Source organism: Jaculus jaculus, chromosome 7 (genome assembly GCF_020740685.1).
Source record: "Jaculus jaculus isolate mJacJac1 chromosome 7, mJacJac1.mat.Y.cur, whole genome shotgun sequence".
NCBI lineage: Eukaryota > Metazoa > Chordata > Mammalia > Rodentia > Dipodidae > Jaculus > Jaculus jaculus.
In genome coordinates, this window is record NC_059108.1 from 71,160,049 (window position 1) to 71,183,273 (window position 23,225).

At 49.8% G+C, this 23,225-nt stretch overlaps 2 protein-coding genes across 3 annotated transcripts; one reads left to right on the forward strand and one right to left on the reverse strand.

The window, feature by feature from the left end:
* The first annotated feature begins 1,151 nt into the window (after nt 1-1,151).
* Nucleotides 1,152-9,546, forward strand: Rec8 (REC8 meiotic recombination protein). The gene is made up of 20 exons (XM_045154451.1): nt 1,152-1,454; nt 1,548-1,759; nt 1,848-1,916; nt 2,018-2,160; nt 2,245-2,320; nt 2,393-2,513; nt 4,339-4,423; nt 6,199-6,278; nt 6,434-6,569; nt 6,654-6,726; nt 6,800-6,891; nt 7,013-7,062; nt 7,353-7,484; nt 7,765-7,828; nt 7,919-8,082; nt 8,233-8,281; nt 8,777-8,843; nt 8,935-9,054; nt 9,128-9,234; nt 9,325-9,546. Exons 2-20 carry the CDS (start codon nt 1,704-1,706, stop codon nt 9,414-9,416), a joined length of 1,776 nt encoding a protein of 591 aa, XP_045010386.1. The 5' UTR covers nt 1,152-1,454; nt 1,548-1,703; the 3' UTR covers nt 9,417-9,546.
* Ipo4 (importin 4) lies at nt 9,511-23,159 on the reverse strand. Of its 2 annotated transcripts, XM_004661824.2 has the most exons (30): nt 22,886-23,158; nt 22,725-22,811; nt 22,537-22,616; nt 22,402-22,443; nt 21,374-21,503; nt 21,110-21,289; nt 20,763-20,828; nt 20,559-20,660; nt 20,389-20,472; nt 18,678-18,842; nt 18,016-18,069; nt 17,761-17,870; nt 17,188-17,296; nt 16,881-17,010; nt 16,562-16,675; nt 16,344-16,457; nt 15,997-16,117; nt 13,809-13,920; nt 13,580-13,695; nt 13,408-13,485; nt 13,271-13,328; nt 13,083-13,188; nt 12,808-13,001; nt 12,359-12,412; nt 11,691-11,816; nt 11,368-11,576; nt 11,131-11,263; nt 10,945-11,049; nt 9,993-10,062; nt 9,511-9,863 (listed from the first exon to the last, which is right to left on the reverse strand). In XM_004661824.2, exons 1-30 carry the CDS (start codon nt 22,952-22,954, stop codon nt 9,733-9,735), a joined length of 3,249 nt encoding a protein of 1,082 aa, XP_004661881.2. In that variant the 5' UTR covers nt 22,955-23,158; the 3' UTR covers nt 9,511-9,732. The 2 variants fall into 2 exon arrangements, with proteins under 2 accessions (XP_004661881.2, XP_045010383.1); XM_045154448.1 differs by lacking the exon at nt 16,562-16,675 and having other exon boundaries at nt 22,886-23,159.
* Nucleotides 23,160-23,225: the final 66 nt, after the last annotated feature.

Below are 23,225 nucleotides of genomic sequence, written 5' to 3' on the forward strand. Positions count from 1 at the left end.
AGCAGGGGGGAGGAGAGGGATAGGCACACCAGAGCCTCCAGCTGCTGCATATGAGCTGCAAATTCATGTGCCACTTTGTACATCTGGCTTTATGGGGGTACTGGAGAATTAAAACTTGGATTGTTATGTTTTGCAGGCAAACACCTTAATTGCTGAGCCATCTCTCCAAGCCCCCTTTACTTTTTTTTTTCTTTTTGGTTTTTCACTCTAGCCCAGGCTGACCTGGAAAATTCACTACATAGTCTCAGGGTGGCCTCAAACTCACATCAATCCTCCTACCTCTGCCTCCCAAGTGCTGGGATTAAAGGTGTGAGCCACCACACCGGGCTTCCTTTACTTTTCACTTAGGGGCAATCACACTAAGTAGCACAGGATGGCCTTGAAGTTGTAATCCTCCTGCCTCAGCCTTCCAAGTAGCTAAAATTACAGTCCTGTGTCACCAGGTTTAGCTCCCCTTGCTGTTTTCTGTGAGTGACTTCTTGTTGACCTGCGGCAACTACAGTTTCACCTCACACTGTTCTCACACCGCTTCTTTTTTCTTTTTTGGTTTTCCAAGGTAGGGTCCTACTTTAGCCCAGGCTGACCAGGAATTCACTATGTAGTCTCAGGGCAGCCTCGAACTCATGGCAATCCTCTTATCTCTGCCTCCCAAGTGCTGGGATTAAAGGTGTGCACCACCATGCCCGGTTTACTGCACTCTGTTTCTACTTCTCTAGCACAACACGGGCTCCACCTGAACACAAAATCAGACTTGGTGGAATTTAGGGGTCTGGGCAGAGTCTATGAGCAGGCCAGGAACCTTTTTTTTTTTTTTTTTTTCCTGAGTTAGGGTCTCACTGTAGCCCAGACTGACCTGGAATTCACCATGTAGTCTCAGGGTGGCCTCAAACTCACGGTGATTCTCCTACCTCTACCTCCCGAGTGCGGGGGATTAACAGCATGTGCCACTTACTCTAGGCCAAGGCACCTCTTTTACATCTCTGTACGCTAAACAGAGGCAGGGTATTTTGCCCCAGACATGACCTCACCTCTACCAGTGGAGACATTGTTAGTGGCCGGCTGTAGCCAGGGTAGGACGGCTTGCTCCCCGCTTATTGGCCAGCGGAGAACCTTGGGGAAATCCTTGTTGCTATAGGGGAGACCAAGTTCCAATTGGTCAGGACACCTCACAATGCCACCGCAGTGCTCAGGGTTCATGCGATTGGTTCTCTGCCTGTCTCCAAGACCCTTATGTCCTGGAACCCAGTGCTGCTCCTTTGGCGCCAGGAACCAGCCCACTGCTGCGGCTCCGCATTGGCTGTTCAGGTGCGGCGGGGACGAGGCGCTAGGCTCCAGGCTTGTAGGAGGAGCGCTCGCCACGAGGCAGAGGTTCTGTCTCTCCTGGGGCTCAAGGAGGTCTGCTGTGGAGGGCAGGCACATCTCTAACTGGAAGCTCCTCACCCCCAAAGGATCCAGTAAGTCTGATGTACCTGCGTAAAGTGCGTATCTACCCAGAGATGGCTGGGGGGGGGGGGCATCCCAACTCCGGCATCTCTTTTCTTAACTAGGAACTGTTGACCGCGTCATTGATTTTGCTTTCTGCCTCCACCCACCTATCCAAATCCTTATTCCTCTCCCACGGTGCTGGGAATCCCGTGCTCTGAAGAACTCGGATTGAGATTCAACCCGAGACTTGGTGCTGAGGGCAAAACTGAAGTGGGACGATGTTCTACTATCCCAACGTGCTTCAGCGCCACACCGGCTGCTTTGCTACCATCTGGTGAGAACGAGGTTGATGGGCTGATGGATGTGCCCAGAACTGTGCCCTGAGAACCCCTCCTGACGCTTTCACTCCCACCCACCTTCAGGCTGGCAGCGACACGCGGCAGCCGGTTGGCGAAGCGCGAATATCTGAAGGTGAATGTAGCGAAGACCTGGTAAGACCCAGAGAAGGGAGGAAGGAGGATCTAGTGCGGGGTCAGGCAAGGTTGTGGGCTGTTCTGGGTACAACATTGATCTGGGCATACTGTTTCCCCAGCGAGGAAATCATCAATTACATACTGGTACGAGTGCAACCCCAGATGCCCGGGTTGCCCCGGCCCCGCTTCTCTCTGTATCTCTCCGCCCAGCTTCAGATTGGTGTGGTACGGGTTTATTTTCAACAATGCCAGTATCTTGTGGGTAAGTCTAGGGACCCCAGAGGTAGAGCAGAGCTGAATGGCCAGATACTAACCTGGTTCTCTACCTTGCCCTCCCTTCCCACAGAGGACATCCAGCACATCCTGGAGCGTCTGCACCGTGCCCAGCTGCAGATCCGTATTGATTTGGAGGAAACTGACCTGTGAGTGTCCCACTAGGACTGGGACCAACCATATCTCAGTTTCTGTACTTGATATCTCACATTATCTTCCAGGCCTAGCCTGCTGCTTCCTAACTGCCTGGCCATGATGGAAGCCTCAGAAGATGCTCCAGACCCCTTTTTTGGGATAATATCTGAGGATCCCAGACTTCCCAGCCCTTTTGATATCCCTCAGGTAGGATTTCCCTGGTACACCTCAAAATCATAACTGGCCAGGCATGATGGCGCATGTCTTTAAGCCAAGCACTCAGGAGGCAGGGGTACGAGGATCGCTGTGAGTTTGAGACTACCGAGTGAATTCTAGGTCAGCCTGGGCTAGAGTGAGAGCCTATCTTGAAAAACCAAAATAAATAAGAAAGAAAATCATAAATTGGTAATGTGTGTGTGGGGGGGGGAGAATGCTGTCCCTGTGTTAATCTGTCACTGGAGTTTGGGGATACTGCCATAGGTCTTCCCCAGAGGCAATGAGGCAGAAGATTCTCATAATGGGACCATAAAGGCAAAGTTCCTGTTCTTGCTACTCAGGACTAGTCTGATAGGACAGTCTCCCATTAAAAGCAGCTCTTATTCCCTTATCTCTACACTTTTCCAAATCTAAGGTCTCATTATCTATGTACTGGTTTTCTTACCTCTTGTCCTCCTCTCCCAATATACCCACACCTTAGATGCTACTCTATTCCCTGGTTCCCCAGTCAAACAGCAGATCCTGGCTGCATACAGTGCATTTAGGGTTCTCTGTATTGGGTTAAGTGGACAGTCACCCTCATTTCTCTCTCTTCTGGAAGCATCTTAGGCCCCTGAACACTGATCTTGCCCTCCATGTCCCTATGATGCCAACTCACTTGTTTGAGGAAAAGAAGTTTCCCTAGCCCATAAGTCACCCTTCATTTTCTTTTAGTCAGATCCTACATATACTTACAGGCTTAGCTCACATGCTACCTTTTCCCATGAAGTATTTTTTTTTAATATTTTTTGTTCATTTTTTATTTATTTATTTGAGAGTGACAGACACAGAAAGACAGATAGAGGGAGAGAGAGAGAGAATGGGCGCGCCAGGGCCTCCAGCCACTGCAAACGAACTCCAGACGCGTGCGCCCCCTTGTGCATCTGGCTAACGTGGGACCTGGGGAACCGAGCCTCGAACCAGGGTTCTTAGGCTTCACAGGCAAGCGCTTAACCGCTAAGCCATCTCTCCAGCCCTCCCATGAAGTATTTTGTTGTTTTTTGAGGTAGGGTCTCACTCTAGTCCAGGCTGACCTGGAATTCACTATGTAGTTTCAGGGTGGTCTTGAACTCATGGTGATCCTACTACCTCTGCCTCCTGAGCGCTGGGATTAAAGGTGTGTGCCACCACACCCAGCTTCCCATGAAATCTTTATCCCACTCTCCATTAGAACCAAATGATATTACTAGTGCCTTGTGTGGTCGTTTGCATTGGCTCTTACTGTTACCATATTCTAACTTGAGCCCACTAGATCACTTACTCCTTAAGACTCCTTCATTCACCTTTGTCCCCTACCACACCTGGCATACAGATGAAGCTTCTTGCATAAATTGGCAAAGGCTAATGTGGGAGTGGGGTGGAGGGCAAGAACAGGACCTAGACCTAATGGTGGTTTGTTCACTGCATGCTGATGTCAATGCTATAAGAATTGGGTTTAGGTCTAGCAGTATAGCTCACAGGTAGAGCATTTGCTTAATATGCATGAAACCCTGGATTCGATTCCTATCTCTTACGAAAAAAAACACACACACACACACACCACACCTGGCCTAAAGATGGTGTTATATAATCCTAGCACTCAGTAGATTCAAGTAGGATTGCCAAAAGTTTGAGGCTAACTTGGGTTACATAGTGAGACCCTGTCTCAGGAAAACTAAACCAAAACCAAAACAAAAGAGTTTAAAGTGAGATTACCAAATGTGCCAATTGACTGAATGTTTTGAAAGCAGAAAGCTAACCCTAAGACTTGTATTTTGTTCCCAATCCCTCCCCAAAGATTCGACATCTTTTAGAGATGGCAACCCCAGAGAGAATTCATAAGGAGACTCTTCCTGAAGTTTCTACAGAGCCTAGGAAGCCAGGTCAGCAGTGGGAACCATCTTTCTGGTGAGAAGCATAGGAATTCCCAGGAGCTGAAGAAATGATTGCCTTTGAGCTTAAGAGCCAGGCCAAGTTAGTCCTGGTTGTGAAGGTCTGTAACCCAACCTACTTGGTAGACTGAAGCAGGAGGATTGCAATTTCAGTGCCTGACTGGAGCTACATAGTGAGTTTGAGGCCGGCCTGACAACTTTAGGCAGATCATTTCAAAATCTATTTTTATTAAAAAAGGAAAAATAGCTAGGCGTGGTGGCACATGCCTTTAATCTCAGCACTTGGGATGCAGAGGTTGGAGGATCGCTATGAGTTCAAGGCCACTCTGAGACTACATAGTTGAATTCCAGGTCAGCCTGGGCCAGAGTGAAACCCTACCTCGAAAGGAAAACAAAAGGGGGGGGGGATGGAGAGATGGCTCAGCAGTTAAGGTGCTTGCCTACAAAGCCTAATGACCCAGGTTCAATTCTACAGTACCCACATAAAACCAAAAGCACAAAGTGGCATATGCATGTGGAGTTCCTTTGTAGCACCTAGAAGCTCTGTCACACTTTTAATTCTAGTAATCAGGCAGCTGAGATAGGATCATTATGAATTGAGGCCATCTTGGAGCTACAGAATGAATTTCAAGTCACCCTGAGCTAGAATGAGACTCTACCTTGAAGAAGAAAACAAAACAAACAAGTACACACCTATATCTAGCACTTGGAAGAGGGAGGAAGGAGGAACAAGAGTTCAAGGCCTGCCTGGGCTTCATCTTGAGACCCTATGTCAAAAAACAAAAACCCCAGCTAGGCCCTAAGAGGGGTAGTTTGTATGATCTCATCACCTCATAAAAATAGGGTCAAGCCGGGCGTGGTGGTGCACGCCTTTAATTCCAGCACTCAGGAGGGAAAGGTAGGAGGATCGCCATGAGTTCAAGGCCACCCTGAGACTAAATAGTGAATTCCAGGTCAGCCTGGACCAGAGTGTGAGACCCTACCCCCCCAAAAAAAAAAAAAAAAAAAAAGGGGTCAAAAAATTTTGAGGCTGGAAATTATGATTGTCTATTCTTAGTTGTCAATAAACAAAAAGCTTTAAAAGGGGTTGGAGAGATGGCTTAGTGGTTAAGGTGCTTGCCTATGAAGCCTAAGAACCCAGGTTTGATTCCCCAGTATAAGCCAGATGCATAAGTGGTGCATACATCTGCAGTTAGGTTGCAGTGCCTAGGGGCTCTGGCTTACCCATTCTCTCTCTCAAAATAAATAAATAAAAATATTTTTTAAAGAAGAAATGTTGGCTTTAAAAATTTTTTTAAGGTCAAAAAAATTTTTGAAAATATTGAGAGATGGAAAGAGGCAGATAGAGGCAGGGAGAGAATGAGTGTGCCAGAGCCTTCAGCCACTGTAAACAAACTCCAGAAGCATGTACCACCTTGTACAGCTGGCTTATGCAGGTCCTGGAGAATCGAATCTGGGTCTTTTGGCTTTGCAGTGAACACCTTAACCACTTTTAACTGCTAAGCCATCTCTCCAGTCCAGAATGCGCTTCCAGCCAACATTTTTAATTATTATTCTTATCTCCATTGTATGAAGAAAAAAATGAGGCTCAAGGCAATGTGCTATGTGGAGGTTGCTGGTGATGGGCTGGAAAGATGGCTTAGTGGTTAAGGTTGTTGGTGACTGGCTTGGGTCTGACTATTGTCTACAAAGTTCATGTTTTTGCCTCAACACATGGGTGTGGGAACTTGGAAAATGGAATTAGTATGATTGTCCTAACCCTCCAGACAGGGCCTTGACTATTGTGCAATCTCCTGAGGTCATCACCCTCCAGGAGGCGGAGCCTATAAGAATGCTGCAGATTGAGGTGAGCACACAGGGTTTCAGGCTCAACCCCTTATATCTACTGCTTTCTGCCCCCACAACTCTGCCATCTGTCTCCATTTGCATACCCCCTGTCCCTTGAGTACTCAGTGGGCTTCCTTGGGTCTGGCCTTTCCCTTGCTCCTCCTCCCTCCACAGGGTGAACAGGACCTCCCAGAGGTCAGTCGTCGAGACTTGGACCTGCTGATTGCAGAGGAAGATGAAGCCATTTTATTAGAGGAATATCGGCAAGCTAGGCTTCTCCAGCAGCAAAAGGCCCAGCTGGCATTGGATGGTCAGATCCTGGCACAGGCAGGCTGGGACTGGGCAGTACTTCCATCTCCTCTACCTTCTAAACTCTGATCCTTTCTCTGTGCAGAGTCCAAAGAAGAAACCCGGGCCCTAGAGGGTGATGTTGGGGTCCCCACACTCTCTCCTCCAGCTCCAGCACAGTAAGTATAGGAATCCCTGGATCAGGTAATCAGTGGTAGAATTGCCTTATGTCTCCTACTGATTTCCTCTCAGGGTAGAAGGTACAAGAGAGCCATATCAGGCCCCAGTACCAGGCCCTGAGGAACAGAAGTTGGTAGGCTGGGAGCCTGAGGCCCCACCCTCTGGTGAGTATCCACTATGACCAAGGGTTTTCCTGGGCCACCTGCACAGCTGCTGCAGACAAAAGTGCTTATCCCAACCTGCTTGGGGGAATACTCTAGCCTGAGCAAAAACTTGTTGTTGCAGAGGTGACTCCTCCAAAGGAGCTGCGCATGCCAACCCCACCTAGCCCAGAAGTGAGTAGGGTCCCTCCAGAGCTTCCTTTCTCCTCTCCCAAAGCTGCTTCCCCAAGTCCAGGGCCACTGATAGCTTATACCAGTAAAAGATGTCCCTTTTCACATCCCATTGTATATGGTCTTCCTTCTCAACAGTTACATGTATGCTATGAGTTATACAAGCCTGTTCTTTACCCAAGCCCTTCCCCAGGAAACCCCCAGGGGCAGTGTGGGGCCAGCAGCAGTCCATCAGGCTGACAGGAAATGGAGTGATAGGTAGTTTGACTCCCACCCCCTTTCCCACTCACCAGAGGCCATCTCCAACCCCACCTACTCGCCGCCGCCGTCACCGCCGCCAGTTAATATTCTGGGATAAGGAGACTCAGATCTCTCAAGAGAAATTCCAGGAACAACTACAGACTGGAGCTTACTGCTGGGAGTATGTGAGTGAAGCCTAGGCACTCCCTGGAGAACAGAGGGATTCAAGTCAGGCTTCTGAACTCCTGAGGGTGGAGGGAGACTCGGAAACCTTATGAAAAACCACCATTCCCTAGAAAGTACATATGACAGAGCTGCATACACACAAGCACCAGGCCAGTGTGCTGTTCAGCCACAGATCCTGAGCCTGCAAACAGAGGCAGAGGTCGGGAACAACGTACAGAAGAGCAGCAGTGAAGAGTGTTCCCTCCTAAAAAGGGCTTCTGGTGTTTCCCCTCCCTACAGCCAGTGGTGCAGCCTCCCAAGATGACCACTAGCCCAGCAGAGCTCTTCAGAACCCCAACTCTCTGTAAGAATGGTGGAGTAAGACATGTGTGACCTTTGGAACCGATTCCTCTCTTGGTAGTCTTGTGACTCCAATGTTGTCTTTTCATCTTAGCTGGCTGGCTCCCCCCAGAACTACTGGCTTTGTGGACCTGCTGTGCCCAGATACCCCCAAAAGTGCTTAGGCAAAGGTTACCCCTGGTAACTGAAGAAGTGGCTGTGGAGAGGGAGACAGTAGCCGAAGAGGAAGGGAGAAAGACTGATCTGAGTGAGATTGAGGTAACTGCGTCCACTGCTTTCTATATAGCCCAATGTTCTGTGAGCTCCGGCAGGCTGCTTTCTCCTGCCATGCAATGAATGTACAGGCTCCCCAGGCCAAGACCCCAAGCCTGGAATGCTTGGATCTTACTCTTGTTCTTCCCTATGCAGGTCCTGAGGGAGGCCCAGGAGCCTAGCGGTCCCCTCATGCTATCTTCAGGTAAAGATTTGGAGAAGAGGGCAAGGTAGACACTATGCCGACCTCCACTTGGGGAAGCTAGTACCACACTGGCTGCTAAAGCTGTTTTTAAAAGGGAAAGAATGTGTAATATTGAGGAAACATAGACTGACTATCCAGCTTTCATGTAGGCTTTTCACAAGTCTAAGTGCCTTTTTTTTTTTTTTTTTTTTTTTGCTTTTTCAAGGCAGGATCTCACTCTAATCCAGGCTGACCTGGAATTTACTATAGTCTCAGAGTGTCCTTGAACTCATTGTGATCCTCCTATCTCTGCCTCCCAAGTGCTGGGATTAAAGGCGTGTGCCACCACAGCTGGCACGAAAGTACTTTTCTCACTAGGCTGTACACGCTGGTTGCAAGTGGGTAGCTTTGTTGTAGGAGGACTGAGCCCAGGGCTTTGTGTGTGCCAGACAAGCACCATAAGGTCCTGACAGCTTGGAGCCAAATACTCTCCTTCAGAGCCTTCTTCCTCAACAGAGCTCTCCTTGGAGGCTGCTGAAGAGGAGAAATCTCGCACCAGCCTCATCCCCCTGGAAGAACGTTGGTAAGCCCAGGCTGTGTAAGCTGAAACCCATAGCCTTGCCTGGATTAGGATGGCTGCTACTATCCCTGTTCTGACTCCTCCGTTCTCCTAGGGCCTGGGCTGAGGCAGAGCGCCCAGAGGCTCTGGCATTGCCTGTTGTGCCTGAACTCCCTGAAGTGCCCATGGAGATGCCCCCAGAGCCTGAGTTGCTCTCTTTAGAGGCTGTGCACAGGTACCAGGGAGCAGTGCCTCAATGGGGTAGTACTAGGCCTATGGCCTCGACTAACAGTTCTCACTCCCTGTAGGGTGGTAGCAATGGAGCTTCAGGCCAACAGGGAGCCCAACTTCAGCAGGTTGGTGCCACCTCTCAGCCCCCGCAAGATGGCTGCCCGGGTCTTCTACCTGCTTCTGGGTGAGTGTGGGCCCATGTGCAGGTAAGACAGAGACATACAGACCAAACTGCCACAGGGACTTCATGTGACCTGCCTCCTTTCTTGACCAGTGCTCGCCTCACAGAAGATCCTTCTTGTGGAACAAGAGAAGCCATACGGACGCCTCCTGATTCAGCCAGGACCCAGATTCCACAGCGGGTAGAGGTCAGCTTCATTAAACCTGCGTCCAGCCTCACTGGGTCTCTGGCTATTTCTCATTTCTGAATGCACATTTCTAGTCTTTCCACTCTCAGAGCTAGTGTTCAAGCAGAAAATAAACTGCCTTTATTACAGTATGATGTCATGACTTCACATGTAACACATCCAGCACCAAGGACACCTTTATAAGGCAGCAAACAGGGCTGACTTCAAATGGATATGAGGCCCAGAATCTTTGGTGTGAACTGGAATTGGGCTCAGGAGGTGATCTTCAGGCCTGGGTGGGGGTGTGCTCTCTGGCCCAGCTGCAGCCTGTAAGTCTAGGTGAGGCCCAGCATGGCCTGGAGCTCTTGAGCCTTGTCAGCAGGCAGTGAGCCCAGTGCTGTATGGAAGCAGTCAGTGTGTTGTTTGGCCAGGAAAGTCAGGAGCAGCAGCAGCGTGGCCTTGGTGTCTGTGCAGAAAGATCCATTCCAGCAAAAGACTGGGTTCCTAAACCCTTATGGCCCCAAGCCCTTTGAGTGTTGCTGCCCCAAACTTTCTTTCCTCTAGACCCCCCCCCACACATGACTGCTGTCCTCACCTGGTGGGATCCTGTTGTCTGTCAGAATAAGGCTACAGATGCGCAAGAGCTCAGGAGCCACATCTACAACCTATGAGAAAGGAGTTGTCAATTTAGAGGTGGTAATAATCCTGGGTCCCAGGACTAGAGTGGGTCGCTGGACCAAGGAGAAAAAAATCTCATACAAGGGCTGTTGAATTGACACTGACTTGTAGACACCCCAAACAACCATGAATATGAGAATAAAAACAAGGAAACATGATGATAATTTCTTTTTGGGAGTGATGAGAGCTTTATAATTAAAGGTGATTATAGTCATAGCCTTAAGACCAAAAGAAGCCTACATAACCAGGTATTCCCAACAAAACATATTCCGAAGAGATAAGACAAAGGTGACACAAGAACTGGGACATGAATCTAAACCTAGGCAGTTGGTGCATGCAAACTTATTCAGAAAGCAGAGCTTCTCTGATTCAAGATATGGTGGGGTGGGTGAGAAGTATCCCAGGCTCCACAGAGAACTGTTTCCTAGTCCTACCTAGTAAGCCAACCTAGGAAAGTTAGGTTCTACTGAGCTCAGAGGAAGAAAGGGAATTCACCGAGGAAAGAGGCTACCTAGAGAAGCCCCGCTTCATCACACCACAGGACCTGCCATGCATTCTATGGATTAAGAAAAGAGGCTGGAGAAGGCAGCTTCACTGACAAAGTGCTTGCCTAGCATGCAAAAAGCCTGGGTTTGATCCCTAGCTGCTCATAAAATTGGGCTTGGTGGTGCATGCCTGTCCCAGCACTTGGGAGGTAAAAGACAGCAGGATCAGCTCAGGCCATGCTGGCTACATAGCTTACACCAAAGCCTGGGCTTAAAAACAAAGAGTAATGTATGCCTGAGGGCACCTGAAACCATGCATCATATACAGTGACCTCTGCCTGTTTCAGAGGCTGCAGCCTAACACTGCCCAGTGAGGTTACCTACCTGGTTAGGGCTACTGTGGTACAGAAAGTTGAAGAGATGCCCTATAGTGACCCATTCCTCCAAGTCTTCCTTCAGTGGCAGGGCATGTAGCAAGGCAGCCAGCACCTAGGCCATAAATGTCTCAGGTCACTTGGCCCCTCCACTATTCTCCTTGGCTCTCATCCCTACCTGATGCTATTTCCTCACCTGGGGCTCTGGTTTTCTTGTTGGACTGGCCATCAACAGGCGGGCAAGAGCTCCACAGATGTTATCACGGACGCGATCATGCCGCTCTCGTGCCAGGAGGGGCAAAAGGAAGCCCAGGACCTTGGGGAAGTGGCTGGTCTACAGTCAAGGAATATATGCACATACTGGCAGACCTCACTATTCCCAAGCCCTGGGACTTCCCCAATCCCACCCTTCCCACCTGCAAGCTTAGGATACTCCTGAGCAGGGTGGCCCCCATGCTCTGCAAGTACGCCCAGCCCAAAGATCGCATTGCTCCGCACCTCAGCGTCTGCTTCTCTGGCACTGGTCAATAGCACTGGGAACAGCCGAGACACAAACTGGGCTGAGGCAGCACCCAGACCCTGAATGGACTCCGCCAGTGTTCCCACTGCAAAAGACTTCTCTGCCACCGTGCAGCCCTGTTTCTGTGGGGAGTTTCAAGAGGGCTGCAAATTGGCCTGGAACAGGGGATGCAGGCACTGGGGGCATGAGTGGACAGAGGGTAGGGTGGAGGAGGACCCAGAGGACAGAGCACTCACCGTCTTACATAGCAACAATGGCAGGAAGCTGGCAAAGAAAGGAGCAAAGGCGTCTCCCCCTGCTGCAGCTGCCAGGACAGGGATGGCCTCTCCAGCATGCTCCAACAACATGGCATCATACTCTGCCTAAGGAGTCAGATCAGAGACTGCAGCACCAGGGCCAACTCTGCCAATGTGCCTCCCCAACTTGTTTTGTACTGACTGAAGGTGGTTCTTGGACTGCCCTCCATCTATTACTTCTGATTTGCCCTAGTCCACACTACTGTCCTCTGAACTCCCAATGCTCTTAAAAAAAAAAAGTGCCTGGCATGGTGGCACATGCCTTTAATCCCAGCACTCAGAAGGCAGAGGTAGGAGGATTGCCGTGAGTTCGAGGCCACCCTGAGAATACAGAGTAAATTCCAGGTCAGCCTGGGCTAGAGTGACATCCTACCTTGAAAAACCAAAATAAATAAATAAATAAATAAATAAATTCTTTTCAAAGACTTCAAAGAAGGCTGGTATGGGTACAGCAGGGCCTCTAGCCACTGCAAAACAACTCCAGATGCATGTGCCACTGTGCATTTGGCTTATGTGGGTTCTGGGGAATTGAACCTGGGTTCTTAGGCTTTACAGACAAGCACCTTAACTGCTGAGCCACTTCTCTAGTCCTCATCCTTAGCTCTTACCTGATCATCTTCGTCTTCTTCCTCTTCTTCCTCCTTGATGTCCTGACAGGCTATCTGTAGGAAGAGGTTCAGCTGAGTTCAGCTGAGACTGGGCTCTTTTCCCCTTTCTCTTTTCTTTCTTTCCTTAAAAAAAATTTTTTTTCAGAGACAGAGGGGGAGAGAGAAAGAGAGAATGGGTGTGCCAGGGCCTCAGATGCTTGCACCACATAGTGGACGTGTGTGACCTTGCATTTGCCTCACCTTTGTGTATCTGGCTAACGTGGGATCTGGAGAGTTGAACATGGGTCCTTAGGCTTTGCAGGCAAGTGCCTTAAAACACTAAGCCATCTCTACATCCCCCCTTTCTGTTTTCTATGGTGGTTGTGTGGTGAACGGAGCTGGACTTATGACTGACCATCCACTCTGGGGCCTTGCACCTCCTCTTCCCATAGCCCCCTTGCCCTTCTCACCTTCTTCTGCAGTACAGCCTTCAGCATGCTGCACAGTTCACCAAGGCACCCAGGGGGCTGCAGAATGAGGGGCCCACAACTGCGCAGCACCCCGGTCAGGGCTTCCAACACTGCCATCACCACTGGGCGTTCCCGTTCTTCTTTCACTGCCTGAATGTAGGATGGTACAACCCGAGCCAAGGCCGCCTGTAGAGCTGCAGACATGACTGGCTGAAGCCTTTATCAGGCCTTACCACTCCCCAGGGCTCCCAGCCTGGCAAGGTTCTCCTTCTCACCAGCACTGTTGGGTTCTGAGGGGCAGCTTTGGCAGGCCTTATGCAATGCACAGCAGAACTGACCCAGAGCTTCATGAGCTGCTTTCCGCACATTCAGGTGAGGACACTGGAATGAAGAGAGCAGGTGTGTGCCTGCTGCATGCAGAGTAAAGGCAGCCCAAGCTTGGGAACCCCACTGACTGACTCACCTCCAGCAGTTTGAATACTTCTTCAAAGACACTTTCCATATATGGAAGGAAGGCCACACTATGGACAGAGGCACAGCAGTAGGAAAGGGCTCCTGGGTGGGGTTCCCAGCACTAGGAAGGGAAGAGCCAATACTTACCTGGTGTTTACTGAGATCTCTCCCAAGGCAGCACAGGTATCTTCCTTCTCATCAAAGAAGGCATTCTCCACACTGTACCTAGAGGAAGGTGGAGGCCAGGTGATCAAGTGCAGCACTGAACCCCTATCTAGAATCAAAGATTCCTCTGAGTAGAGAAGCACTCCTCCCATACCCCGAGATCTCAGAGTCATCCTCCTCTTCCGTATCCTCATCCATGAGCTCCTCCTCTTCCTCTCCATCACTCTCATCTTCAAACAGAAGGAAGGAGTTGCTACCATCATACTGAGGCTGGATGGAGAAAGGAGAACTGAGACTTTGGCTCAGGAGGGACCAGAAAATAAACAAATCCCATCATACCACTAGCTTTGCTTAACTGGCCAACACACCCACCCTCTGCTTACCACAATGCCCTCGGTGGAACGCAATGACAACAGCATCAGCGTGGTGATTTGTGGCAGGTGGGGTGCCAGACCTTCACCCATCAACCCTGATAAGGCTGCAAACAGGCTATACCTGGTAGAAGCAGACAGAATCTGTTTTTTCTTTTTGTATTTTACATTAAAAAAAAATATTTATTTCACTATTTGGCAGGGGGGGGAGGAGGGAGGGAAGAAAAGAAAGAAAGAACAGCAAGACAGGACCTCCTGCTTCAGCAAATGAACTCCAGACATATGTGCCACTTGTGTGTCTGGCTTCACATGCATACTGGGGAATCAAACCCAGTCAGTAGGCTTTGTAAGCAAGCTTTAACTGCTGAGCTATCACTCTAGTCTTTTTTTGTTTGTTTTTTGAGGTAGGGTTTCACTCTAGCTCAGGCTGAACTAGAATTCACTAGTCTCATGGTGATCCCTCTGCCTCCCCAGTGCTGGAATTAAAGGTGTATGCTACCATACCAGGCCCTCTCCGGCCTTATTTATTTATTTATTTATTTTGGTTTTTTGAGGTAGGGTCTCACTCTAGCTCAGGCTGACCTGGAATTCATGATGTAGTCTAAGGGTAGCATCCAATTCAGGTGATCCTCCTACCTCTGCCTCCCAAGAGCAGGGATTAAAGGTGTGGGCCACCATGCCCAGCTTCAGCCTTTACCTGTTAAAATATGTTTAAGAGCTGGAGAAATGGCTTAGCAGTTAAGGCATTTGCCTGCAAAGCCAAAGGACCCAGGTTCAATTCCCCAGGACCCATGTAAGCCAGATGCACAAAGGGGCACACACGTCTGGAGTTCATTTGTAGTGGCTGGAGGCCTTGGCACACCCGTTCTCTCCCCCTCTCTTTCTCTGTCAAAGAAATAAATAAATAAAAATATTTTTTAAAATATGTTTAAGGCCAGGCATGGTGGCACACACCTTTAATTCCAGCACTGGAAGGCAGAGGTAGGAGGATCGCCACAAGTTCAAGGCCACCTTGAGGCTCCGTAGTGAAATCCAGGTCAGCCTGGGCTAGAGTGAGACCCTACCTTGAAAAACCAAAAAAATTATGTGTGTGTGTTTAGGTCTGGAGAGATGGCTTAGTGGTTAAGGTGCTTGCCCGCAAACTGAAAGGACCAAGGTTGGATTCCCCATTACCCATGTAAGCCAGATGCACAAGGTGGCACATATATCTGGAGTTCGTTTGCAGCACATGGAGGCCCTAGTATGCCCATTCTCTCTGTTCTCTCTCTCAAATAAATAAATAAATAAAATAGTTTAAAAAAATGTTTAGCTGGGCATGGTGGCACATGCCCTTAATCCCCACATTTGGGAGGCAGAGTAGAGGGATCACTGTGAGTTCAAGACCATCCTGAGAATACATAGTGAATTCCAAGTTAGCCTGGACTAGAGTGAAACCCTACAGCGAAAAAGCAAAATAAATAAATAATATGGTTAGCCAGGTCTGGCAGCACACACCTTTGATCCCAGCACTCTGGAGACTGAGGTAGGATTTCTGTGACAAAAAAAAAGTTCGGCTGGAGCAATGGCTTAGTGGTCAAGACAGTTGCCTGCGAAGCCTAAGGACCCAGGTTCTATTCTCCAGGTCCCACATGCATCTGGAGTTTCTTTGCAGTGGCTAGAGGCCCTGGTGTGCCCAGTCTCACTCTCTCTCTGCACCTGTCTAATAAATAAAAATAAATCAGAAAAAAAAATTCAGGAAGAGAATGAATATGAAAGAATGAGCATACCAGGACCTCTTGATGATGTAAGTGAACTCCAGATGCATATTCTACCTCGCACAACTGACTTTACATGGGTGTTAAAGAAACTAACCCAGGCTTGGTAGGCTTTGCAACCAACTAAGCACATTTGACTGCTGAAGCCATTTCCCCAGTGTTGTTTTGTTTTTTCAAGGTAGAGTTTCACTCTAGTCCAAGCTGACCTGGGATTCATTATAGAGTCTCAAGGTGGCCTCAAACTCATGTTAATCCTCCCACCTCAGCCTCTTGAGTGGTGGGATTAATAGATATGTGCCACCAGGCCCAGCTGCAGGAAGAATCTGTATGGTGCTACTTGCTACAGCCAGACAGAATGGGAGAGCCCCATGCTATGGTCCAAACCAGAAAGGGCTGGTATCTGTGGGTAAACAGGAGAGGCAAGGGTAGGATGAGGGGTCACTCACGTGCAACGTCGCAAGTCAGGGTCGTCTATGTGGTCACATAAGCCCAGCCCCAGCTGACAACATTCCTCAGCCAGGGGCTTCATTGGTTCCCTCATTGCTCGTGCTAGCAGTCCCAGGGTTTCTGTTGGGATAAAAGCAGTTAGCAATGGTATATGGAGATAGGCTGGGGAACCAAGGTGGCAGCTTAGAGACGTTGAGAAACTCTACCCTGCTGCTACGTACAGCATGGAAAATGCCTTTGTTGACGAGAAGACACTTGCACTGCCTGAGGGGAGATCTCTGCGAACATTAGGTGAGCATGGCCTTTCCCTGGTTCTAAGAACTCTACCTGGGATACCCTCACTCACCCAGGCTCTGGATTTGCACAGGCTGAAGTTCTTCATGGTGTGTCAGAAGGAACTCCCGCAGATGTTCCATGATGGTGGGGAAGTAGGGCAGCAGGGAGGCCTCAGCTGCTGTGGCTACAGGACAGGACAGAGTCAGAGCTCTGAGGGGAGTAGAGACTACCTGCCATAGGCTCTCTGGGTGAACCCTGTGCCACTGCCTCCTGCCACTTTCTCCTCACCAATGGCCCCCAGAGTGCTCACTGCTAGCTCCTTGGCCCGGGGGCTGCAGGGACTCCTGAGAGGCTGCAGGACACTCTCCATAAGCTCCGGAAGGTAGGGCTGCACTTTGGGACCTGGGGGAAAGGGGGCTCTTCTATCAACCAACTCAAGTCTGTGACCTTCTGCAAGCCCCTCCTCCCTCTTGCTTGACCCTCCGTGTGGCCCTTCCACACCTCTCCCCTACCATAGGCAACAAATTCAGGAAGCTGCATGCCATGTCCTCTTTACCCAAAGCTGCAGCTTTAGTCCCCTCCCCTGAATTCCCACTGCCATCACTACCTAGGTTCTCCACAAAGTTCTCCAGGGCATAGCAGGCCTTGGCGAGGTGGTGAGTGTGCCCTGGAGGCACTGACTTCAGGTAGGCAAGGAGCAATGGCATCATCTCCCCTGAATAGCTGCTGATATGGGGCTGGTGAAGGAGCAAGCAGGACCTTGGTCAGGTTCTCTTAGAGGCCACATCCTTCAGTGCCAATAGCAGCAAGAATGCTTGAGGAGATGAAAGCTGAAGGGACGAGGTTCCCTAGCCAGGGGTAAGGGGATGGGGGTTTGTCTCATGTGTGGGCTGCCCACATTTAGCTTCGCTGACCTGCAGGTTTTCTGAGAACTGGCCCAGAGCAAACAGTGAAGCATTGCGCACAACCTGTGAGGGGTCCTCCAGGCCCTTGCACACTATCTGCAGCAGTGAGGGCAGCAGTCTGAAAGAGGCAGGAGACAAGAACAAAGCCTAAGAGGTAGGACTTAAGAGCCATATGCCACATGTTTCCTTCGTTTCCCCTGAAAAAAGACTAGGGTTTTCTCTGGCACCTGACAGTAGGTACTATCATTTATCTTCAAAACCAGGATACTTTCTTTTTTCTTTTTTTGGTTTTTTGAGGCAGGGTCTCACTCTGGTCCAGGCTGACCTGGACTTCACTATGTAGTCTCAGGGTGGCCTCAAACTCATGGCAATCCTCCTACCTTGCCTCCCAAGTGCTGGGATTAAAGGTATGTGCCACCACGCCCGGCCAAAACCAGGATACTTCTGCAAGTGGGTAAATACTATTGATAATTAATGCTATCAACTATCAAGCTGGAACAAGTAAACCAGGACTGCTATGGGATGTAAAACTATCCTTTTGACATGGCCCACCTCACCCTGGGGCAGGGACTGAAGAGATACCTCTGCCTGATGTGGTCGCCAGCACCATCAGACAGCACAGCCAACACCAGGAGCCCTGCTTTGCGCTGGTATGGGTTCTCACTCTGCAAGGCTTCTTCCAGCATGGGCATCTAGGCAAAAATAGCACTTTCCTGAAAGCCCAGAAAGAGTATACCTATTCCTTTTGTAACAGACCCAACACACATGCTCAAACTTCCTTGACCTCAAGGGACTAGGTACACCTGGATATGGGGATATCAGAACAGACACACTTACCAGCTGAGAACAGAGCTTTTCGGGGGGAAGATGTAGTGCCAGCATGTCCACAACCTGAGAAAGTTCATGAAGACTTTGCTTGACCCTATCTCTGATTTGCAACCTCCCAGAGCTACACTTTGTCCCTACCCCTGTTCCCTATCCTTCTCCTGCCTCCCAAGTGCTGGAAGCTGGGATTACAGTTATGAAGCACCACACCTGGCTTCAATGGTTTATCTTAAAGTCAAGTTGATTAGATTGAAAATGCTTAGGATATTAGTAAAGTACACTACTGCATATATCTGTGATGGCATTTTTCAGAGCCAACTGGATCACAAGGGCTATGGCATAATGAATGGGCTGATCCCTTGATAGATTCGTATGATGGCATTATTAGAAAGGGGTAAAAAGTAGGAGGTAAGGCTTAGGTGGACAAAGGAAATGTCCTTGCCAGCTACATCTTTCTCTGGCCCTTTCTCACATTCTCACTCTCTACTACTTGTTCGTGATGATGTGAATTCCTCTCCTCTGGTTCCTAGTTGTCATGATTTGAACAGTTCTGCTCCACTATTCCCTTACCACCATGGTAGAGTGAAATCTCTGAAAAAGAAAAATAACCCCACCCTGCCCTAAGTTGTTTCTGTCAGCTATCTCTATCAGTTACAGTAAAACTAATACATCACCTGAACAGCAAAGTGCTTGGGTGTCTCCCCTACCAACCCAATCTCTAAATCTTCCTCTTCAGAATCCTGGTCTTCAGGATCCAACTGGCCCATTGGTGGCTCAGCAGCCATAATAGGGAAAAGGGTCTGCAGCAAGGGAGGCAGGAGACGATTCTTCAATAAAGCCTTGATAGGGAACAAAGCATTGTCCTTGAGAATTTCATTCTAAGATGGACTCACATTAAGAATCACAGCCTAGGGCTGGAGAGATGGCTTAGCGGTTAAGCGCTTGCCTGTGAAGCCTAAGGACCCCGGTTCGAGGCTCGGTTCCCCAGGTCCCACGTTAGCCAGATGCACAAGGGGGCGCACGCGTCTGGAGTTCACTTGCAGAGGCTGGAAGCCCTGGCGCGCCCATTCTCTCTCTCTCCCTCTATCTGTCTTTCTCTCTGTGTCTGTTGCTCTCAAATAAATAAATAAAATTAAAAAAAAAGAATCACAGCCTAAGCCGGGCATGGTGGCGCACGCCTTTAATCCCAGCACTTGGGAGGCAGAGGTAGGAGGATCTCCATGAGTTCAAGGCCACCCTGAGACTACATAGTGAATTCCAGGTCAGCCTGGACCAGAGTGAGACCCTACCTTGAAAAACCAAAAAAAAAGAATCACAGCCTGGGCTGAAGAGATGGCTTAGCAGTTAAGCGCTTGCCTGTGAAGCCTATGGACCCCGGTCCGAGGCTCGGTTTCCCAGGTCCCACGTTAGCCAGATGCACAAGGGGGCGCACGCGTCTGGAGTTCATTTGCAGAGGCTGGAAGCCCTGGCGCGCCCATTCTCTCTCTCTCCCTCTGTCTTTCTCTCTCTGTCTATCGCTCTCAAATAAATAAATAAATAAAAATTAAAAAAATAAAAAATAAAAAAAGAATCACAGCCTGAGCCGGGCGTGGTGGCAGCACTCATCTTTAATCCCAGCACTCGTGAGGTAGAGGTAGGAGGATTGCCATGAGTTCAAGGCCACCCTGAAACTACATAATGAATTCCATGTCATCCTGGACTAGAGTGAAACTGCCTCACAAAAACAAAAAGATTTAATCCCAGCACTCGGGAAGCAGAGGTAGGAGGATAGCTGTGAATTCAAGGTCACCCTGAGTCTACAGAATGAATTCCAGGTCAGCCAGGACTAGAGAGAGTGAAATCCTATCTCAAAAAAAAGGGGGTGGGGGGCTGGAGAGATGGCTTAGTGGTTAGGCACTTGCCTGTGAAGCCTAAGGACTCTGGTTTGAGGCTCGATTCCCTAGGATCCACATTAGCCAGATGCACAAGGTGGCTCATTCATCTGGGGTTTGTTTGCAGTGGCTGGAGGCCCTGGCATACCCATTCTCTCTCTCTCTCTCTCTCTCTCTCTCCCCCCCACACACTTTCTCGGTCTATCTGTTGCTCTCAAATAAACAAAAATTAAAAAAGAAAGAGAGAAATAACAACAAAAAACAAAACAAAAGAATTATAGCCTGGGGGTGGGGTAGAGAGACTGATCAGCCGGTAAGAGGCTCTTGCTTGCAAAGCCTGATGGCCTGGGTTCAGCCACCCAGCATTCATGTAAAGCCAGATGCACAAAGTGGAACATGCATACAGAATTCATTTGCAGTAGGTCTCTCTCCCTTTGTTTCTCTCCCCTTGAAAATAAATAAAATTAAGAGTGGAGATGAAGGGATGAGGTAATATTCATCAGAGGGCACTCACCTTGCTCCTGACTTTGACCAAAAATGTCAGGCAGCAGAGAACACGTATACGTATTGTGTCACCTAGGGCCACATTCTTAGCCACCTACCCAGAGATTAACAAGAATCAGAGACAAGCAAGAAAACTGCCAGCAAAATAAGCAGCAGGGGTAATGCCCATCCCAGGCTTACTTCCAGGCAGAATGTGATGACCTCAGAGAGGTGAGGAGTGATGATGGGTATCTCTGACTCCAGCAGTTCATCTAGGGCCTCTAGGGCTTCACAGGCCTTTACCTAACAGACATAGTCATAGAATTACTATGCTCTTGTTTGGGAGACCAGGCTATGTGCCTGCATTTTCCTTTAACGAAGGAGCTCCCTCCCTCCTGTCCTCACCTCATCTATGGGGATCAGAGCCTTTACCGCCATGATGAGCTTGGGCACCAGCATCCGTGCAAGAGGCTGGTGAGGGGGTGAGGGACACAGGATGAGCTGAATCTCAGAAAGCCAGGTATAGCCCAACCTCAGGCCCCAGGGCTAGTAGCTTCCTCACAGTCTGAACTCTAGAGAAAAGGAGCCCAGGCATACCAGCCAGGCCTGGCCACCCATAGTATGTCCCCTCAAGTGTCAGGAAAAATGAAAGGCAGGATAAAAGTCTGAAGCAGCTTGGACCAAAACTTACAAGGGTGAGGGTATGAGGCCAAGGTATCCAGAGCTGGGGGAAGTGCAAGCCCACATCTCACCATGTCATCAGTCCTGAGGCAGGGAGCCATGGCAGTCAGAGTACGTAAGGAGTAGAAGAACAATCCAGGAGAGCCCACTTCACCAAGAGTCTCATTCAGAAGCTGAAGGAGCTCCCGGTAGTGGCGTTGGAAGGCCTCAGGCTGTGAAGTCACCACCACACTCAGCAGCAAAAGCCCCATCTGTAGAAGCAGGGTATGGGAGAGAAAGCTTCCATGTTCTACCCAGCCTCCCAGTTGGCCCTCCTGAGAACAGTGTAACAGTACCTCTCTTTCAGGGATGTGGGTGCTGTGAGTACTCTGCTGAAGGAGGTGCATGAGCTGAGGCCAGCCTTCCAGGCCTTCCTTTCGAAAAATGGTGGCTGAGAGCTGGGCCAGGCTGACTCTCACACAGTGCCTGCAAAGGGAAGATCCCCCCAAATCACCCTCCAATATCTTTCCTTTCCCAGTGATCCAGCCTCAAGGATGAAATGCATGAAACAGCAGCTCAGAGGGAGTCCAGCAATACTGGGGGGAGGGGACAGGGAGGTGATTAGGTGAGTTCAGCCAGGCCTGAAAGAATGCCATACTTTTCTCCACGGAGGTAGGGTCTTACTCGAGAGCCCAGACTGACCTGGAATTCACTATGTAGTCTCAGAGTGGCCTCAAACTCAGTGATCCACCTATTTTGCCTCCCAAGTGCTGGGATTGAAGGTGTGCACCACTACACCCAGCCTTTTTAGAATTATTTTTAAAATTTTAATTATTTTGAGAGAGAGAGAGAGAAAGAGAAAGAATGGGCACACCAATGCCTACAGCCACTGCAAATGAACTCCAGATATATGTGCCACCAGCTTATGTGGGTCCTGGAGAATCAAACCTTGGTCCTCAGGCCTCACAGGCAAGCACCTTAATTGCTAAACCATCTCTCCAGGGCCCAGAATATCATTCTTCTGATTAGAGTTTGGCAATTTACTATCTGCCCATTTTCAATAAGTTTAGTTTTCAGCAGACTTGCAATCTTTTTTGTTTTGTTTTGCTTTTCATAGCAGGGTCCCCCTCTAGCTCAGGCTGACCTGGATTTCACTATGTAATCTTGTAATCTCAGTGTGGCCTCGAACTCATGGCTATCCTCCTACCTCTGCCTCCCAAATGTGCATCACCACGCTTGGCTCAGACTCGGAATCTTGTTCCACCCTCTAGGGCTGAAGTCCCTGCCCTCTAAGTTCCAGCCTGCAGCTGACAGAAGTTAGGCAGAAGTGTAGAGAGGATCATAGCCCAGTTAATTAGGATCCCGAGAACGCGGCAGCTCTTACTCTGTCTCTCTCTGCAAGGCCTTAAGGATCAGAGACTTGAGGCTGGAAGACAAGTGGCAAGTGTTTGGTACCAGTTTCGCAGAGTGGCCTCCGTCCCGGCCCGGCCCGCCCCGTCCCGCCCCAGACTCAGCTCACCTCTCCCGTTGCTCAGTTGCCAGGCGTCGCCAGTGCGTGATCAGTCTTCTGCGGGTTAGCACTGCCGCAAATTGGCGGATCTGGGTGAGGAGGTGAGAGTCAGGAGAGAAAACACTGACCGCTGATCTGAACGCAGGAGACGGCAGCAGGGCGCTAACGGGTGGTTTGCGCTGCGGCAGGTAATTTACCTGAAGGTCCGCCGCTGACGCCAGCAGGTCGCAGAGCGCGGGCAAGGCGGCATGGTCCCGCAGAGCGCTCCGGAGTTGTTCTGTGGCCTGGGGGGAGGCAGGTCACAGTCAGGCTTTCCCACTGCCTCCCCTCCCCCCTGGCCCGGTCCGCCGCCCTGTACCCGGCGTATGCGGTCGGTGTCTGGCAGCAGCAGCTCTCGGAGGATCAGCTCCAGACCCGCAGGCTCCATGGCAGCAGCTGAGCCGCCGCTACAGGCCGGGTGGTGGGGGAGGGATGGCACGTGGAGGCTGACACCCACTTCCGGCGGAAAGGGCGTTGCTCCACGCCTCTCCAGTCGCCTGGGTGATTCAAATCACTTCCAGCGAAGAGCTTGGAGCACAGGTTTCCGTCTGGAGGGCTGAGCCGCAGAAACAGGGCCCAAGCTCGGCTAACAGTGCATTTTCTAAGGAACTGTGCCGTAACACAATAGGCCTCGAGTTTCTATAACCAAACCAAAACCT

What these genes read in the sequence shown, in the direction of transcription:
- Rec8 (XM_045154451.1), top strand. Translation starts at nt 1,704, where the DNA reads ATGTTCTACTATCCCAACGTGCTTCAGCGCCACACCGGCTGCTTTGCT. An exon ending in GCCTGAGGCCCCACCCTCTG is followed by an intron (nt 6,892 to 7,012) that starts GTGAGTATCCAC and finishes TTGTTGTTGCAG; the next exon opens with AGGTGACTCCTCCAAAGGAG. An exon ending in ATCCCCCTGGAAGAACGTTG is followed by an intron (nt 8,844 to 8,934) that starts GTAAGCCCAGGC and finishes CCGTTCTCCTAG; the next exon opens with GGCCTGGGCTGAGGCAGAGC.
- Ipo4 (XM_004661824.2), bottom strand. Translation starts at nt 22,954, where the DNA reads ATGGAGCCTGCGGGTCTGGAGCTGATCCTCCGAGAGCTGCTGCTGCCA. An exon ending in AAAAGCTCTGTTCTCAGCTG is followed by an intron (nt 17,871 to 18,015) that starts GTAAGTGTGTCT and finishes ATTTTTGCCTAG; the next exon opens with ATGCCCATGCTGGAAGAAGC. An exon ending in AAGAAGACGAAGATGATCAG is followed by an intron (nt 11,817 to 12,358) that starts GTAAGAGCTAAG and finishes CTGACTCCTTAG; the next exon opens with GCAGAGTATGATGCCATGTT.